General features: G+C 37.4%; 1 protein-coding gene across 1 annotated transcript in view; it reads left to right on the forward strand.

Annotated features, from left to right (window-relative positions):
- The window catches only part of SLC12A8 (solute carrier family 12 member 8), a 187,107-nt gene that overhangs the window by 35,839 nt on the left and 130,998 nt on the right, over positions 1–20,270 (forward strand). The window contains exons 3-5 of the mRNA XM_053689789.1: positions 13,963–14,109; positions 16,466–16,657; positions 19,836–20,067. Of these exons, the coding sequence (XP_053545764.1) occupies positions 13,963–14,109; positions 16,466–16,657; positions 19,836–20,067 (571 nt within the window). The remainder of the gene's footprint in view (positions 1–13,962; positions 14,110–16,465; positions 16,658–19,835; positions 20,068–20,270) is intronic.

Consider the following 20,270-nt stretch of genomic DNA (forward strand, 5'->3'; position numbering starts at 1 on the left):
TGGATAGTGTATCTGCCACAACCAGCTGTTTCCCCGGCACATGCACTGCCTGAACATTGAACCTGAGCAGTCTCATTAAAAGTCTCTGGCATCTCAAGGGTGTTTTGTCAATGTCATAAGAATTGATTAGAGGGACTAGCGGTTTGTGGTCAGTTTCCAGACTAAATTTCTCCAAACCCACTAGATAACGCTGAAAGCGCTCACAGGCCCAAACTGCAGCCAGGCACTCTTTCTCAATTTGAGCGTATTTTGACTCCGCAAGCCGTCAGTGTGCGGGGAACAATAGGCGATGGGCTGTAGTTTGTTGTCATTCAGCTGCAGGAGTGCAGCCCCCAACCCATAACTGCTTGCATCAGCACTAACCACAGTCTTTTTTGAAGGGTCGTAGAACCCCAGCACTGGGGCAGACCCCAGCAGGGACTTGGCATGCAGGAACGCTTTTTCTTGTGAGGGTCCCCAGACCCAGGCAACATCTTTCTTAAGCAACTCTGTGATAGGGTGTAAAACTGTAGATAAATCTGGAAGAAACTTGCCCACGTAATTTACAAGGCCCAATATCTGTCTCAGCTCATGTACATCAGAAGGGCTTTTCATCTGTTCAATAGCCCGAATTTTCTCGGGGTCCGGCTTGATGCCATCCCCGTTGATGATATGCCCAAAGTAGCATAATTGTTTTCCTAAAATGACATTTTTCTTTATTCAGCTTCAGCCCAGACTCTTTGATAGCCTGCAGCACACAACTCAAACGCTGATCATGCTCCTCCACTGTAGACCCATACACTAGAATGTCGTCCATGACCGCTGTGCCCACGTGGCCACTCAGGAGAGAACTCATTTCCCTTTGAAAGATTTCAGGAGCGGAGGATATCCCAAAGGGGAGTCTGCAGAAGCAGAACCGACCTACCGTTGTGATAAAGGTAGTCAGTTTGCGGCACTTTGGATCCAGGGGGATCTGCCAAAAGCCGCTAGAAGCGTCTAATGTGGAAAATAACTTCGCCCCAGCCAACTTCGGGGCTATATCTTCCAATGTCGGCAGCACAAATCTCTCCCTCTTCACTGCCTCATTCAACCTTTTCAGGTCCACACAGATGCGCACCTTTCCGTTTTTCTTTGCAACTGGAACAATGGGGGCACACCAATCGGTTGCTTCAACAACCTCTTCAATAACCCCCATAGACTTCATGCGCATGAGCTCTTTCTCCACTTGAGGCATGAGCGGGAACGGAATTCTACGAGGAGTAGAAATACTGTATGGGACTGCGTCACTTTTAAGTGCTATATGGACAGGTTTGCAGTTCAGTAGGCCCAACTCGCCAAACATATCTTCAGAGATCTCATTCACTCTGGCCACGAGGCCCAAGTCACAGGCTGCTTTTCTGCTCAATAAACTGTTAACACACTGACCTCTGATCACATGCACCCACATGGTGAACTTCCTTTGTTTGTACTCACAGCTGGCAAGAAATTTCCAAAAAACAATAAATGCGGCCACCAGGACTATGGACATTTGTAGTAACCTTCGCCAGCTGGGGCTGTCGAGGCAGTTTCATAAATTCAGCAAAAGACATTACAGTGATATCTGCTCCTGTGTCAATCTTAAAATCAACTTTGGCTCCCATTACAGTAAAAGTAACTTTCCAATCTTCCTCTGAGCTTGTCCGTTCCACAACAGACCCCACAAAAGACACTTCCTGACCCTCCTGGTCACTGTCCACCTGCATCTCCTTAATGTATTCAGTTTTACACACCACTTCAAAATGGCCTATTCTGTTACATTTTCTGCATCTTTTATCTCTGGCCGGGCATATAGCACTCTGATCATGAGCCCGGTAGCACCGTGTGCATCGGCCATGTTGCGCCCATCCACTTCTAGGCCTTTCCAGTACTTTAGATCTACCGCTCACACTGTGCCTTTCACTAGTAATTTTCCTAGACTGTTGCACGTCATCCACATTACTCTCAGACCTCAGATCAGCACTTTGCTTTTTCACCAATTCACTCTGGCGGGCCATCCTAATAGCCCCGTCTGACTTCAGCATCTGCAATTCCAATAACTATTCTGTCTCTGATTTGCTCTTCTTTAGCAACACCAAACTCACAGAATTCAGCTAATTCATACAGGCTGCGCACAAATGACTCCACAGATTCTCCCACACGCTGATTACGTTTGTGAAAACAAGCTCTCTCATGAATCACATTTCTTTTGGGTACAAAGTGGGCACTGAGTTTATCCATAACTATATCAAAGTTAACTTCTTCCCCTTCTTGGAAAGTAAAAGCATTGAACACTGGCTCTACATCTTTCCCCATGGAGTATAAAAGAGAATTAACTTGTACTTCACCACTCTCCTTGTTCAGTTTGGATGCAATCCTGAAGCAATGAAACCGCTGACGCCATGTGGGCCAAGCTGCAGGCTGAGAAAAGTCAAAAGGCTCAGGTGGGGTAAACTTTGACATTGCAATCGATCAGGAACAGAAGCGCAGTCCAGAACTTCTGACACCATGTCATGAGATGCAGGACATATGATGGTACAACTCTATTTTATTACAGAGCATAGCAATACACATCCAGACAGGTTGATTGTACTAGACTAACTGCGACACAGACACCGGACCTAAGCCCCGCCCACATACTAGTGACATCACATCCTGCTCTCATCACAGTCATTTTTCAAATATTATTGCCCTTTAACAGGATTTTTGAGGAAATACAAATCTGTGAAAAGTGTGGTAAAATCAGACAGCAAGGGAGAGAGTAATTGCAGCTAAGTGTGAGTTGGATGAAGTGAAAATGGGCTAAATGCAGAATGGATTTAATGTAAAGATGGGTAAAGGAATAGTTTAGTCAAAATTAAACTTTCATGATTCAGATAGAGCAGGGAATTTTAAGCAACTTTTTAATTTACTCCTATTATCATATTTGTCTAAAAAAGCAGAAATGTAAGCATAGGAGCCAACCAATTTCTTTCATGTAATTGGCAAGAGAGCTAGTGACGTATGGGATATACAGTACATTCCTACCAGGAGGGGGCAAAGTTTCCCAAACCTCAAAATGCCTATAAATACAACTCCCACCACACCCACAATTCAGTTTTACAAACTTTGCCTCCCTATGGAGGTGGTGAAGTAAGTTTGTGCTTGATTTTTTCCCATAATAAGCACTTCTCAGCATATTGAAGCCCAATTCCTATCAGATTACAGTGTTTGTCAGAGGGATGTGAAGAGAGTATCGCCTATTGATTTTATGGTTTCTCTCACGGAAATCTTTTCAAGGGTTCTCTGCTATCGGTCGTAGGGATTCATCTCCTACCTCCCTTTTCAGATTGACGATATACTCTTATATACCGTTACCTCTGCTGATAGTTTTCAGTACTGGTTTGGCTATCTGCTATATGTGGATGGCTGTCTTTCGGTAAGTATGTATCATTATTTAAGACACTCTCCGCTATGGTTTGGCGCTTTATGTATTAATATAAAGTTTTAAATTTATGTATTTTACTTATATTTGCCATGAGTCAGGTCTATGTATATTTCCCTTTTGCAGTCTAAACAGTTTCAGTATAGGAAACATGTTTGGGAAGTTTATTTAAACTTTTTTTCTTACCTGGGGTTCAGTCTTTTTCTAATTTGACTTATTTTTCATTTTTTTCGCGGGCAAATCTAGGCCTGCGAGGACGCAAAATGCTGTTTTTTATTGCGTCATTCTTGGCGCAAATTTTTTGACGCAAAGTTGCGCCTTTGATGGCGCAAATTTTGTAATTTCCTGCGTCTTTGTTGACGCTAGTTGTTTTGGCTCAAAATTGCGTTTGTTTTAACTTCCTATTGCGTAATGCGTCATTCTTGGTGCCAAAATTGAGTTATTTTACCCCTCTCCCTCTTGCTCGCTGTTTTCATGATTTTTGAAAGCTATTATGCCTACTTTATGATTTTATTTTTTGTTTTAAAAAAATACTATCTTTGTTTTTATGTCTACTGAAACTGTTACATTGTGGAAATTGAATGTTTTGCTTAATGTTATTTTTCTTTTTCTGTTACATTTTGCGAGATGTCTCATTCTGTTCTGATATTACTTTATTAACTATGACGCACTGAAACACAATTCTACAAAGCTAAGTGTGTTCTTTTCATTATTAAGCTGTTGTTATTTTTCTTCAGCTCAATTATGTGGCATTTATTTATCATAATAATGTTTCTATATGTACAATGACATTTACTGTTTTTTTACTTATTCAGTTCATGTACTTGATTTAATCTGCAAACATAACGTTATTGCTTTTATCATAAAAGGTTATGACTGCTATTTTGACTTTAAGTAAACTTAAGAGGTCTTGTCAAAATTTATTAAGATTTAATTAATTTTGTTCTGACCGACAGCATACTTAAAGGCACACTGAACCCAAACTTTTTCTTTTGTGATTCTGATAGAGCATGTAATTTTAAGTAACTTTCTAATTTACTCCTATTATCAAATTGTCTTCATTCTCTTAGTATCTTTATTTGAAATGCAAGAATGTAAGTTTAGATGCCGGCCCATTTTTGGTAAACAACCTGGGTTGTCCTTGCTGATTGGTGGACAAATCCATCCACCAATAAAAACGTTCTGTCCAGTGTTCTGAACCAAAAAAGGCTTAGATTCCGTCTTTTTCAAATAAAGATAGCAAGAGAACGAAGAAAAATTGATAATAGGAGTAAATTAAAAAGTTACTTAAAATGGCATGCTCTATCTGAATCATGAAAGAAAATATTTGGGTTCAGTGTCCCTTTAAGTTTATTCTACTGATGAAGGTTTCTTTGGCTCAAAGGATCCTGTATCAGAGACAGTTTTGTTAAAATTCTCCTTATTTTCATTTGAACATTCTTTGTTCTTTGTTAAGGAAAATGTGTTATTTTTAGCTTTTAGGAGCCTAGTCCTCCTATTAACTATGTTACTTTAAAATCTGGATTTTAAGATTTTAATTTGCTCATGATGTTTTTTCCTATTCAAAATACTATTTGTATTATGTTCTAAAGAATGGTTTATCCTGATTCCATTTTGGGACTGTACTATTTCTATGGAAATTGGTACTTATTTTAGGATTCTTTAGAGTTTGAATATAACCTTAGTAGAGCATATTCATGTACTGTTTATATTTTTAGCTCAGCTTTATCTGTGGCTGACATTACTGTTCTTTCCACCTTTTTGTTGTTGAACAGTTAGCATAAGCAGTTTCAGATTCTAAAGTATATAACTCTGATGTGTTCATTTTATTATGTTTACTATATCTATTATTATGATTTCAAATATATTTTATTATCTCTAACTTGTTAGGATAATAATTTGTTCGATTTCTATTATCTCCATTATTTCTGGAGGTTAAAGGGACAGTCTACACCAACATTTTTATTGTTTTAAAAGATAGATAATCCCTTTATTACCCATTCCCCAGTTTTGCATAACCAACACAGTTATAATAATATACTTTTAACCTCTGTGATTATCTTGTATTTAAGCCTCTGCAAACTGCCCCTTTATTTCAGTTCTTTTGACAGACTTGCAGTTTAGCCAATCAGTGCCTGCTCCCAGATAACTTGACGTGCATGAGCACAGTGTTATCTATATGAAATATGTGAACTAACACCCTCTAGTGGTGAAAAAACTGTTAAAATGCATTCTGAAAAGAGGTGGCCTTCAAGGTCTAAGACATTAGCATATGAACCTCCTAGGTTAAGCTTTTAACTAAGAATACCAAGAGAACAAAGCAAAATTGGTGATAAAAGTAAATTGGAAAATTGTTTAAAATTACATGCCGTATCTGAATCATGAAAGTTTATTTTGGCCTAGACTGTCCCTTTAAGAGTTTTTTTCTGCCCTACTTTTAGTCCGGTGATGTAGATCAGTTGATGAATGACTACAAATGCTTAATCTAGATCCAAGGGTCATAGATTCCTATCCCGACAGGGTTAATAAAGCCCTTCGGCCTTTTGAGGTCAATTTATTGTGTACCATTTATTTGGGTAATAATAACAGCTGTTTTTTTAGCTGCTAATTTGGTTAACTCAGAGTGCAAGCACTGAAAAAGCGCTTTTTTTTTTTTTTTGTTCCTTCTGGGAGAAAAACGCTATATAATTACTAGTTATTAGACTGCATGAAGGTGCGGTTCTCAAGCCAGTCCTTCTGGTGGGGGCAGATTAAATTGTTTTTGGATGAATTCAGTCCAAAATCTATATTATTCTTAGGGTTTGAATAGATTTTTAGAATGAGACCTTCTATGGGAAGATTATTTCTTTCTCAGTACACTCTGTGAATTGTTTTCAGGAATGATTATACTAGTTCTTTAGCAGGAACAGGGTTTGGGTTTCTATTCAATTCTATTCTTTGTACCAAAGAAGAAAGGTTTATTCAGTCCAATCTTGGATCTGAAGATTTTATATCGTCTTGTCAGAGTCTCAACTTTCAATTTGGCGACTATAAGGACTATTATGCCTTTTGTTCAGCTAGGTCATTTCGTGTCCAATCAATTTTACAGGATGTTTATCTTCATATTTTATTAATTCAGACCACTTTTGGTTTCTGAAATTCTCTTTTTTAGATAAGCTTTACTAATTTTTCGCTTTTCCATTTAGTCTAGCGACAGCTTTATGAATCTTTTCAAAGGTTCTGGATGCCCTTCTTTCTGTAATCAGACAGTAGGGTATTGTGGTGTCTCCTTGCTTGGATGGTATCTTGGTATTAGCTTAATTTTTTATTTTTTTTTCTCCCAATCAGCTTTATTTATATAAATGAAATGAGTCAGTACAATACAGAATAGATATAGAATGAAATTACATGTATACAATTTGGTAATATGTACATACAAAGAGAAGCTGATATGGTTCAAATTGAAAAGAAAGAAAAAACTATATAAGTACTGTGGCATTCAATATAAGTATCTGAAAAGTCAGAAAAACAAACAACGTAATTTCCCAATCACTATGTATTATGGTCACGTGAGTGTTGATGGTAATTATTGAGACTCTTCGTATATAAAGGCATCCCAAGTCGCTTTCAACTGTATGTAAAGGGGCTCTTGTTTATGTTGCATATAAGCATATATTTGCGTATATCTTAAGGTCAATGTTAAGTAATGATATTGGTCTAAAATTAGATGCAGTATCTGGAGTTTTGCCTGGCTTTGGGAGAACAACTATGTGTGCCTCCAGTGCAGATCTAGAGAAGGGGTTGTCCTCACTTATCGAATTGAAAATCTATAGCATGTAAGGGGATAGAATATCTTTGAATATTTTATAATACTGATCAAAAAACCCGTCTGGCCCTGGAACTTTGTTAGAGGGGAGATTTTTAATTACCTCTAAAAGTTCCTCTTGTGAGATCTGTTTGTTTAGAGTCTGCCGTTGGTCTGGAGTGACCGTTGGAAGAATAATGTTAGAAAGGTATTTCTTTATTAGTTTAATTTTGTTGGAAGCTGTCCGAGGGTTTTGGTTAGGTGTGTTTGATAGATTGTATAATTGAGAGTAATAGGATCTAAATTCTTCAGCTATTTTCTCAGATGTGTTAACTTCTTTACCCTGTTTATTTTTTAATGTTAAGATGTAACTCTTGTGTAATTTTCTCCTTAATTTTCTAGCTAAGAGGGGGCCACTTTCATTATTACCTTCATAATATTTTTGTCATAGTTTGAGGGCATTCTTTTTGCATACTTTGTCTATAAAAAGATTGATCTGTGTTTTGCAATCCGTGACCTTTTGTTCTAATTGGATGTCGCTAGGATATGTTTTGAGTTGGTCTTCTAGCTTAGATAGGTTTGTTAAAGTATTGTTGAGAAGTCTGTTATTTTGTTTTATCTGATATGCCTTAATATTGATTAGCTCCCCCCATATGCCAGTTTTATGGGCCTGCCAGAGTGTTCTAATGTCATTTACAGTGGATTCGTTGAAGGTGAAGTATTCACCCAATGACTTTACCAGATGCTGATGATGTATGGGGTCTGCGAGTAAGGATTCGTCTAATTTCCATTTATAGTGTGGGAAGGGTCTATGTGGCCACCTGAAAGAACATTGTACTATAGAGTGGTCCTACCAGGAGTTAGGTATAATTTCTATGTGTTCTACTTTGGACAGACTATTGAGATCTATCATAAAGTAGTCTATGCGAGTAAATTTACAATGAGGGTTAGAATAAAATGTGTAGTCTGAACCTTCAGGGTTATATACCCTCCAAACTGTTAATTCTTTCATGCAGTGTTTTACTGTAGTTATTATTCTGTGTGGCACTGAGGATATTTTGTTTGAATTATCTAGGGAAAGGTTAAATGTAAGATTAAAATCCCCACCCATTATAAGGGAACCTTTGGTAATTTCTAGCAATAAGTTAGTTAAGGATTTAAAAAAAAGTATCTTGTTTCAGATTAGGTTAGCTAGGGTTACCATAAAGTTATATAATTTACCAACTAATACAATGTATCGGCCCTTACTGTCCGTGTATTTTTGGATTAGTTGAAAAGGTAGAGGCATAATAAGATTGGCCAAACTTGTAACTAAAAGTCTTAGGTTCTCACCCTCGTTGAAAATGAGTCTCTTGAATAAAGATGTCTGCTTTTTTTTTTGCGAAAATCCCTTAAGACAATATTCCTTTTATAGGGGTTATTTAGGCCCTGAGTATTGGCGGTGAATAAAAATATAATGATGAAGGTATATAAGAGTGCAACTGGGAAGAGTATAAAGTGGAGTCTGCTTAGAGCCTCGTGTGATGTGTTGGGAAATGTAGTGTAATGCGCCTTTGCAAAGCGCATAGGAATGCATTCTGTCTGGGAATATATACAGAGGAATGTGCCACATACAAACAACAATAAACTAAACATTTGAAATGCAACTATGTCATAGAAAGACACAAACATAGAGGAGAATGTGCAGGAGACACCAGCACCTTCAAGTATAGTGTAGGCTTTAGGAACTAACAATTTAACAACTGTAAAACAAGATGATAAGAAATCCAACCTGCTTCTTCAACGGAGCCGGAATTCTGGATTGAGGAATCAGATGTATCATGCTTTAAACAAACTAAAAACAGTGGAGAATACACTTGAATGACAATATTACATGAGAGAAAGTTCAAGAACTCAATCCGGAATTGAGTTCAAGTAACGCGTGCTCTGTCTATCTTCGGGTGTAGGTTTACTTTTTTCCTTTTGGGGAGCACTTTCATCCAATTCGAATGAGGGTCTCCATGAGGATGACGATGTGTTGGAGAAAGGTCACCATTAATTGAGACATCTGCAGGGTGTGGTGGTTTGAAAGGTAATTGTAGAGCCTCTGTTAACGGCCGAAGGTCTTTTTCTGATCTATATGTAATAGTCCGGCCCTCGTGTGTTACATGGAGACAGAAGTTGAATCCCCACCTGTATTTTATATTTTTCTCTTGGAGGGTTTTTGTTATAAATCTGATGTCTTTTTGTTTTTGGACAGTGGTAGGGCACAGATCAAGAAATATTTGGATGTTGTGGTCCAAGTAATGGATAGATTGGGATGATTGTGCTGCTTTCCAGATCTTTTCTTTGTCCACAAATCTGAGAAATCTCAGGATCATGTCTCTGTAAGGGGGGGGGGGGCATTTGGTGCTGGTGGAGGATGGAGAGCTCTGTGTGCCATGTCAAGCTCTGTGTCTGCTGCCTGATGATCTTGTTTTAAGAAGATGTTTTAAGATGAAGATGTTTTAAGAAATCTTGCAGATAATTATGGAGATCAGCGAGGGCTACTGACTCTGGAATACCCCTTATCCTTTAATTATAGCTTAATCTTTTCTTTTATTACAATCTCTCATGAATCAACTAGTTTTGTTTCTTCAAGACATGGTTAGAGGATTTCATTTACCTAAGAGTTTCATGATTCCTCAGACAAGGGTCACCATTTTTTTAGGTTTCTAGATGGATTCTGTGTTCATGACTTTGTCTTTATCGGACAAAAGTCAGTTGTAATTGGTGTTAGCCTGTCTAACTTACAGTCTAGAACATTCCTTTCAGTGGCTATGTGCATGGAAGTTTTAGGTCTCATAACTACAGCATCGGACGTGGTTCCCTTTGCTTGTTTTTCATCTGAGACCTCTTTTGCTTTACATACTGAATCAATGGTGCAGGGATTGTTTTCAGATATCACAGTTGATATTCTTAAATCCCAACACTGAACTCTCTCTGATTTGGTGATTAGACTATCATGGTTTGTTCAGGGGGCCTCCTTTTTTTCGTCCTTCCTGGACTGTATTCTTAATAGATGCAAGTCTTACAGGTTGGGGAGCTGTTTGAGGGTCTCTTACAGCACAAGGGGTTTGGAAACTTCAAGAGGCTTTGCCTCTTTTAGGAGAGAACTTTTCATTTTGCTTTCAGGCAGACAATATCACAACTGGGGCATATGTCAATCATCAAATAGGGACTCAAAGTTCCTTAGCAATTAAGAAGTATTTTGAATATGTTTTTAGGTGGAATTCATCTCCTGTCTAATTTCTACGATTTATTTCTCAGGTTTAGACATTTGGGAGGTGGATTATCTCAGCCATCAGTCTTTACATCTGGGAGAGAGGTATCTCTATACAGATGTGTTTTCTCAATTTCCCAGGTACCTTTTCAGGTCCAGGAATCCTCGGGCAGAAATGGTGGATGCATTAGCAGTGTCTTGGCTTTGCAACCTGGATACATCTTTCCGCCTCTGTTTTGTTCTTCCAAGAGTGATATTCAAGATCATATTGGAACAGTGTCATGTGTTTCTCATAGCATCAGCATGACTTCACAGGTTTGGTATGTGAATCTTGTTCGGATGTCCAGTTGCCATCCTTGGCCGCTTTTTCTTTGGCCAGCCCTCTTGTTTCAGGGGCTATTTTTCCATCGGGATCTCAAATTACTAATTTGAAGATATGGAAATTGATTTGTGTTTAGCCATTGAGGTTTCTCTGACTCAGTTGTTATCACTATGTTGCAGGCTTACAAGTCTGTTTAAAGGAACATGTATTATCAGGTTTGGAAAACCTATATTTTATGGTTTTCTTCTCATAAATTCTCTTGGCATTCTTTTAGAATAGTTTCTTCAGGATGATTTGGATAAAGTTTGTCTGCAAATTTTTTGAAGGGACAACAATCTGTTCTTTCTGTTTTATTTCCTAGAAAGATTGTTTAAGCTTCCTGATATTCACTGTTTTGTTCAGGCTTTGGTTTGTATCAAGACTGTTCATTTATTAATTTCTCCTTTTTGGAGTCTTAATTTGGTTTAAGGATTTTGAAATCTCTTTCTTTTGAGCCTATATTTTCTTTCAAGATTATCTACTTTCTTGGAAAGTGTTGTTTCTTTTGGCTATCTCTTCTGCTAGAAGAGTTTCTGATTTATCAGCTTTCTCCTGTGTGTCTCCATATCTGATTTTTTTCATCTAGATAAGTTGTTTTGTGGACTTCTTTTTTTTCCTAAGGTTGTGAATTTGAACAACATTAGTAGAGAAACTGTTGTTCCTTCTTTGTGTCCTAATCCTTTCTTTGAGAGTTCTTTACATTCTTTGGATGTAAACCTCTGCCATTTCTTTGACATCCTGGTTAAAGCTTTTGTTTCTCAAGGCTTATTTGGATACAGGGCAGGCTCTGCCTCAGAGATTTACAGCTCATTCTAAGTTCAGTTGCCATTTCTTGCGCTTTTTCAGAATGAAGCTTCAGATGATCAAATTTGCAAAGCAGTAATTTGGTTTTATTTGCATACTTTTCTTGTTTTTACCATTTTGATGTATTTGCTTCTTCTGAAGCAGTCTTTGGTAGAAAAGTTCTTCTGGCAGCTGTCTTTGTTTGATTCTACTGCTTTTGATTTAAGTTTTTTAAGAAAAATATTTTGTGGATTTAGTTTCTCAGTGGAAATATCTATTGTTATTGTATCCCTCCCTCTCTAGTGACTCTTCTGTGGACTTCCACATCTTGGGTATTTCTATCCCATACGTCACTAGCTCATGGACTCTTGCCAATTACATGAAAGAAAACATAATTTATGTAAGAACTTACCTGATAAATTCATTTCTTTCATATTAGCAAGAGTCCATGAGGCCCATCCTTTTTATGGTGGGTTTTTTTAATTTATAAAAGCACAATTATTTTTCCAGTGCTTTTTTACTCCTTTTGTTATCACCTCACTACTTGGCTATTTGTTAAACTGAATTGTGGGTGTGGTGGGAGGTGTATTTATAGGCATTTTGAGGTTTGGGAAACTTTGCCCATATGAAAGAAATTAATTTATCAGGTAAGTTCTTACATAACCTACCTGGGTAGCACTTTCTGATTGGTGTCTAAATGTAGCCACCAATCAGCAAGCGCTACCCAGGTGCTGAACCAAAAATGGGCCAGCTCCTAAACTTACATTCAAATAAAGATACAAAAAGAACGAAGAAAAATTGATAATAAGAGTAACTTAGAAAGTTGCTTAAAATTGCCTGCTCTATCTTAATCGGGAAAGTTTCATTTTGACTAGACTATTCCTTTAAGACCAGAAGTTCTTTTTTTTTAACTCCTTTTTGATGCTTTGGGAAACTACTTGCTTTGGAGAAAGTTAGGAATGGTTAGGATAATTTAATACATTATAGAAGTAATCAATTGGGAATGAATGGATCACATTATGGTGGGAGAAAATCAATAATTCTGGAAATATTTAAAATATATAACCAATGAGATTTGGTGGGAGATATTTTGTGAGTGTGATGGAGAGAACAGTAATGTATACAACACTTTCGGCCAGAGTAACTCTAACGCTCCTGCTTGAGTGTTAACTGCGCTAGAAGTAAGCTTTTTGCACCCGTCGGGTTGCGCTTGTATTATGAGTTGAAATTAAACTAATTTTGGTTACTCGCTAACCAGACGAGCGCAAAAAGCCTAACTTAGAATATTGTGTGCATGTATTTCTTCTTAAAAGTCAATAAAGAAAAAAAAAGTGGAAAAAAAACCTTACACCCCACTCTTGTACAAACCCGAAATATTTTTCCCCCGATAATGTTTATTAGATGGTGTTATTATGAGTGAAGCTGCACTTTGTAATGTATTTTTGATGTGTTTTCTGCAACTTTTTTGTTGCAAAACAGTTAACCAGAGTTCTAAAGTTGCAGTAATCGTTCTAGCATAAATTGTTGATTGTGCTCAAGCGATTGCATTAACTTTCAACTCGTAAGACCAGCAGTAAACCCAACAAGTGCAAACACCCACAATCAACCCCTTATCGCTCGTTCGCACTCGTAATGTGGCCCTTAGATTGCAAATTCTTGATCCAGGCATGTTGCTGAACTTGTTAAAGGGACAGTTTACCCAGTTTGTTTCTCCCATTTAATTTGTTCCCACTGTTCTTTTTTACCTGCTGGAGTGTATTAAATTGTATACAAGTAGCTCCTTTACTCTTATTTCAGCATTTGAAAAAGCTGATTTTGCCTTTAGTATCCCTACCTATACTAAAAGTTTCTATACAAAGCCAGCAGAAGAAGAAATTACACTTTCAGTGGGGAGTAGCAAATAATAAAATGTTAATTTTCCAATCTATTGGGCTTTGATTTACAGACAGATATAAGATAAGGAAGCATGTGTGTGTACACAAAGTGATAACATAATGAGATCTGATATTACCTGCAAGCTCAACCCATTTTAATAGGGTGTGGTTTCAAAGCACAAAACCAGCTATTTCTATACAGAAATAAACCTGAAAATGCAATTTCTCATACATTTTATACTCTGCAGCTGAAATAACAAATTGTTGGAAACACATTAAGGGAAAACTATTTTACAGTATGCTGTCACTTTAACATAAAATCGGGATTTTAGACAGCGAAAAGTTATCCATGAGGTGTTACAAAAGTATTTGGTTAAAAACAGAAAGAAAACGGGCTAAATAGGAGAAAAATGTATAGATAGGCAAGGCTTGTGATTGTCTGTCCCAAAACTCTGCCAATCTTTCTCAACATCTTTGCAATCTCTCTCTGTCTTCCTCCAGGTATCCCAATTGCAGTCTAAACCCTGGTGGAAGATCCAGCTCTTTGTCTGGGAGCCAGTTCTGTTTGGCACATGGGACGGCGTCTTTACCTCCTGTATGATTAACATCTTTGGAGTGGTTTTATTCCTTAGGACTGGGTGGCTGGTGGTAAGTAGAAATTTTGTCCTAAGGGTCTGTGGGACTAATAGTCAGACACAACATGGCCTTTAAAAAGTCATTAAACTCTTTGAGATTGTAATATGAAATTTTCAATTATATGCAGTAAAAAAAAAAAAAAAAAGAAAACAAAGATTAGTGCGGGTCGTTTAGCCCTTAAGGGCTGTTTTGGGCTGTTGCTTCACCTCTCTCTTGGCCTTACTGGCATGACTGTGCAAGTGAGGCACTGCAGAAATAGCATAATGGAGGACCCCCTTGGCTAGTGATCGCAGGGACAAGAGTATCCCTGTGATCCCATGCCTGTCAGTGGAGTGTCTCCATTCATAATACACACTGTGATCAGTTCAGGCTCTGTTGGCAATTACTGGATGCCTCAGGAGTGAGCCAGTCATGTAATGCCCAAAAACTGCCCCATGGCCATGTAATCACTTTGACAGACAATGACTTGTCTTGGCCCCTCCCCTTCTGTCTCAGTAAACACATACAGTGAAACAAAGTGTAAAATTTAGTTTAATAAATTTTATTTTAATAGCGTTTCATTTTTATAATTTAATTTTAATAAAGTTTTTTTTTTTTTTTTTTTACATTTTATTTTCTACCCATGGCGATAAAAGTGTTAAACATCATGGGCGCGATCCAATATAGGTCGTAGTTTTCAGCGCAAGCGAGAGAACCCATGCTGCCCATAATTTCACCCCGCAACTCGACCTATCCAATATACTGCACCGTCAGATGCTAAACTGGCGTAAGTAGCAAAAAACGGCGAGCAACTAAAATGTGCACAAATACACATTTTAGTCGTCGCAAGTACTTACGCCAGTATTTTGTTCACGTAAAGTCTCAATAAAGAGTAGTTTGATGCAAAATAGGCTACGAATCGTAAAAAATAACTGCAAGTTCTAAAAGATGCGCCCCGTAATTAGAAGGTGTTCTAAATGATAAGAAGGTGTTATGATCATATGAGCCATCCTAGGTTTTGCTTTCAACTAAGAATACCAAGAGAACAAAGCAAGTGTTCTAAATAAATATGAAAGTAGTTAGAAATAACATGCCCTATTTAAAAGGTTTTCTTTGGAGTTGACTGTCCCTTTATATATTTTGGCATCAGTGCCAAGCTTTGTTAGCATTAAATAAATTACACCAGTGGGTTCTAAAGAGATGAAGGTAATCCAATTTACATTAAATAAGCAAGTATATGTCCCCAATGTGATAAAATGCCTACAAGCTCAATCCATTTACTATTTCAAATACACAAATAAACCTTAAAAAAGCAATATCATAGTATACTGTCCCTTTAACCTTGAGATGTTGCTTAAATGTATGTGTTTGTTAAGGCTTCCAGGGAGTTACGTTGTTTTTTTAGTCAGTGCAAGGGCTCCTGCAATTTGTGGCGAGATGAGAATGGAGTAGATTTTCTGAAATCTGCGCGCGTAAGTCCTTACGCTGTATATTGGATACCAAACTGCGCGTGTTTTGTATGTCAGTCTAAGGGTAAAAATAATACGGGCAAAGGCAGATATATACGCGCGTAACTTCTAAGTTACGCCGTATATAGGATACCAAACCCCCGCAAAATTTGGCGTCGCCGGCTTTTGCGGGCAACAATTTATATCGGATCGGGCCCAATGTGTCAATATACCTCTAAATAAATACCCTGGGGTGTCTAAATGCTATAAATGTATAGTTTTGAATAGCACTTTTAAATTAGGTGACCGCTATTTAGCTTACTTTCCAAGCATAGGAAATTTCAGTGTTAAACCAATATTTCCATCTTTGTAGTTTGTAGTTTTTGGCCTATATTACCTAAAATTTACTTGAAAACCTAGATATATGGGTTATTTCTAAAATCAGGACAAGATAATGAATCTATTTTGTATTTTTCTTTAACTACACTAGTTTTTGTAGAAATGGTTATAAAGAAAACTGCAAAAATATGCTTTTTTATTTTGGTTCCCAATATTTCAGTATTACTTACATTCTTATATTGTTATTTTACATACTCAAATAAGGTATCATTAAAAAGTCTGTTTGTGTGGTAAAAATTATATATATGTATGGGTGCATGGAAACTGGTAAAATCCTCAGACCTTAAGGGGTTAAAATCTTCTATAAACTACTTTATTTATTTATTAGTATTTTATTATGTTCATGTAATATTTTCTAGTCAACATTTTACAGTATTAATTTTTATTCAAACCCTTGTGTGAGTCATGTCAATGATTCACAGGACATCCTGCTGGGACAGCCAGCTATAATGTGACCTGCATCAAAGCTTTCACACGGTTCCTTTGTATGTATGTTACTAATAGGTTAGCTTTATACCATGTATTCTTTTTTTTTGCCTTAGGGTAACACAGGTGTTCTACTGGGGATGTTCCTGGTGTCATTTGTCATTATTGTAGCCCTGGTGACTGTTTTATCAGGAATCGGAGTATGTGAACGATGCAGCATAGGCAATGGTGGAGTCTACTCCATGATTTCCACCGTTCTTGGAGGCAAAGTTGGTGGAACCATTGGGCTGCTGTACATTTTTGGACAGGTAGGTTATTGCCACACCTAACAGCTTCAGCTTTACATTATCAATGGCTAAACACACTTGGACCAACTAGAACTGGCTTACTAATTCACATTCAGCATGTTGTGTGTGTGTGTGTGAGTTGTGTGTGTGTGTGTGTCTGTGTGTGTGTTTGAGTTGTAAGTGTCTATGTGTGTTTAAATTATGTTTATATTAATGGGTAAAATAGCTCATGACATATTCTGAATTGTTTTCTGACTATTTTAGGATTCAATGAAATCGGAAAATGAATTAACTTGGTCAAACCTTCAGTCCTGTAAATGGCAAGGGTGGTATTTATCATTGTATACACCAGTATGCTGTGTACTAACTTCATAAAGTAGTGGTCTCTATTCCTGTCCCTTTCAACTTCCATTTAAAACATTGTATCCAACCTTGGGAAGTTTTAAAGCTTTATTTCCTAAGCCATTATGATCCATTCTGCTTGAATTAGCGAATTGATAAAACTGATTTACTAAGCAAACAATAAAACAGAATATACTAGTATAATCTAGTAGAAAAAAACTGTAAGAAACGCGATTTTAATTGGGTTTTTGTAGATCTTCATAGAAGACACACAGCCACAGCGAAAGTAAAAGATGATCTGGTATTGAAGACAACTTATTATATAAATTCATTATATAAATTCATGGTACAGTATGTACAATGAACAATTTTGTACTTCATATCTTTTCCTAGAGGTTTTCTGGGACAAGGGTGTGAAGGGCCTTGTGGGCATGGATGTTTTGTGTGTGGAACAGAAACAGGAGTGGTGGGGTCACAGGTTGGGCCGTGGACAGGGTGTCATGTCACATACAAGGTTGGGCAGAGCTGGGTGTGTCATGGCCAGAAGGCCCGATATTCCCTCTGAACTGGAACTCTTGCACTAATGGGGGATGCATACATCTCAGCCTGTGACAATCACACAACATCCAGGACGGTTGTGTACAATAATATTTAAAAAAGGTTCCATTAAAATTTAAACCTATGGCAATGTTAAAGGGACATAAAGTTAAAAAAAAAATGCTATAATGTATTCATTTTACTCTAGCACTTTTGTTGTGCTCAACCAATTTGAACCCCTGCATGGGGGTTAAACACATAGTAGTCAGCCCTAGAGCAGCAATGCACTACTGGGAACTTGCTAAACACATCTGGTGAACCAAGTCTCTGAAAATTGTGTGCGCTGTCTGATCCATGAAAGTTTAATTTTGTAGTTTAGAGGCGATAAAATGAACACTAACACGTGTGTAAAATAAAAACAATTAATACATAAAGTATCATCTCCCTTTCCCAATTTCTCTCCACTCAAGGCTCTCAGTCAGGAACAAAAAAAAAATCCTGTATTATTTAGCATCAGTAGCAAATCTTTTGTGGTCTGGGCCTTAACAGTTTCTGGATACAAACTTTATAAATGATCATTTTATTTGGACTGATATAAATACAGATTATATATTGCATTTGGGGAACAGTAAAACAGGTACAAGTGGAATGGTAGGTGTAATAAATGTAGGTAGAAGAAACCGATAAGTCACCAGATTGTTAGTCAGCTACAGAGCAGCAATCCATGGCTAGGATCTTACTGAACACATCTGCTGAGCCAATGACAAGAAACAAATGTGTGTAGCCATCAATCAGCAGTTAGCTCCCAGTAGTGCATTACTGCTCCTCAGCCTACCTACGTATGCTAAGGGATTTGATAAAAGTTTGATTGCCTTACATTTGTCCTTAAGTCCACTTAGTCTGTTGTAGGTGCTATGTACATCACTGCTTTACCTTAGTGTGTTGTAGGTGCTATGTACATCACTGCTTTACCTTAGTGTGTTGTAGGTGCTATGTACATCACTGCTTTACCTTAGTGTGTTGTAGGTGCTATGTACATCACTGGCTTTACCTTAGTGTGTTGCAAGTGCTATGTACATCACCGGCTTTACCTTAGTGTGTTGCAAGTGCTATGTACATCACCGGCTTTACCTTAGTGTGTTGCAAGTGCTATGTACGTCACCGGCTTTACCTTAGTGTGTTGCAAGTGCTATGTACATCACCGGCTTTACCTTAGTGTGTTGCAAGTGCTATGTACATCACCGGCTTTACCTTAGTGTGTTGCAAGTGCTATGTACATCACCGGCTTTACCTTAGTGTGTTGCAAGTGCTATGTACATCACCGGCTTTACCTTAGTGTGTTGCAAGTGCTATGTACATCACCGGAGCCTTTGAGAAAGCCAAGCCAGGCGAAATGTACATCAGGCACTCTTCCTACGGCTGTATCAACCACTAAGTGTAACTATGCAAGTCACATTTCACTAGTCAATGTGTTTATTATAACATATCTATAGAATCATATTACCTTTCATTGATCGTATTTTTGGTTTAATTTGTGTTTGTGAACACTTCACTCTTGCCTATACAAATGGGTCTGTGTAATATGCTGAATGTATGGACTATGTGAATCTTGCTACCTACACTTCCTCTCTTAGTCACTATACTAATTTTGTCATAGGGAATATTTTGGACAGACCTACACCGGTCCAGTATTGCACTAGATAGTATAATTTTGTTTGAGGTCAATCCTCTTTTTTAGATAGATTTTGGTGCAATCCGTGAACCATTTTTTGGTGTATATCTGCCTAAAAATCCCTCCTACTCTATTCTGAGTTTCTATGGTATACATTCTGGGGTCATTGTGGATATACAGCCGTTTACTATTTGTTTGTGTTTTAATCTAAGTATTAATCACTACTTATATAGTAGTTTTTTATCATTTTTTTGAATAATAAATGTTAAGTTTTAATATTATATACCCACTGAATAGCCACTTATACTAGTCTCCCTTTGCGAGTGCTCTACTTTCTGTTCGCTTGTCTCCTATTTTTTCTACATTTACTTGACCAGTGAGCACCCTCCCCTGGTATTACTAGTCTATACTTCATTATATCAGATATTAGTATTATTGTCCCCAATTTGGGTGACTATTTTTATTGGTTAAATTGTGGTAAGCTAATACTTGACGGGGAATCATTAAATACAACTTCCATTACCACTATCCCTATCTTTATTATATAACATCACCGGCTTTACCTTAGTGTGTTGCAAGTGCTATGTACATCACCGGCTTTACCTTAGTGTGTTGCAAGTGCTATGTACATCACCGGCTTTACCTTAGTGTGTTGCAGGTGCCATGTACGTCACCGGCTTTGCTGAATCGATCTCTGACCTACTTCATCTTCAGAATATCTGGTCGGTGAGGGGCATCTCACTAGCTGTACTTCTGGGACTACTAGGGATAAACCTTGCTGGCGTGAAATGGATTATTCGCTTGCAGCTGCTGTTGCTCCTCCTATTGGCCATTTCCACCCTTGACTTTGTGATTGGCTCCTTCACACACCTGGATCCAGGTAAAAAGATATTTAAATACAGAAAAAGGTATATACCATGAAATGTTATTCTAGAACTGCTGAACTATGTAGTTGGGTTTAAATATGTAACTTTTATAAAAAAGTATGTTTATTTTTTATTTTTTTCTTTAGTAGAACATTGAGCTTGAATTTAAATTCCCCTTTAAATTTTTAAATATAAAAAAAAAATAAGAGTATATTAA

This window comes from Bombina bombina, chromosome 1 (genome assembly GCF_027579735.1).
Source record: "Bombina bombina isolate aBomBom1 chromosome 1, aBomBom1.pri, whole genome shotgun sequence".
In the NCBI taxonomy this organism is placed as follows: domain Eukaryota; kingdom Metazoa; phylum Chordata; class Amphibia; order Anura; family Bombinatoridae; genus Bombina; species Bombina bombina.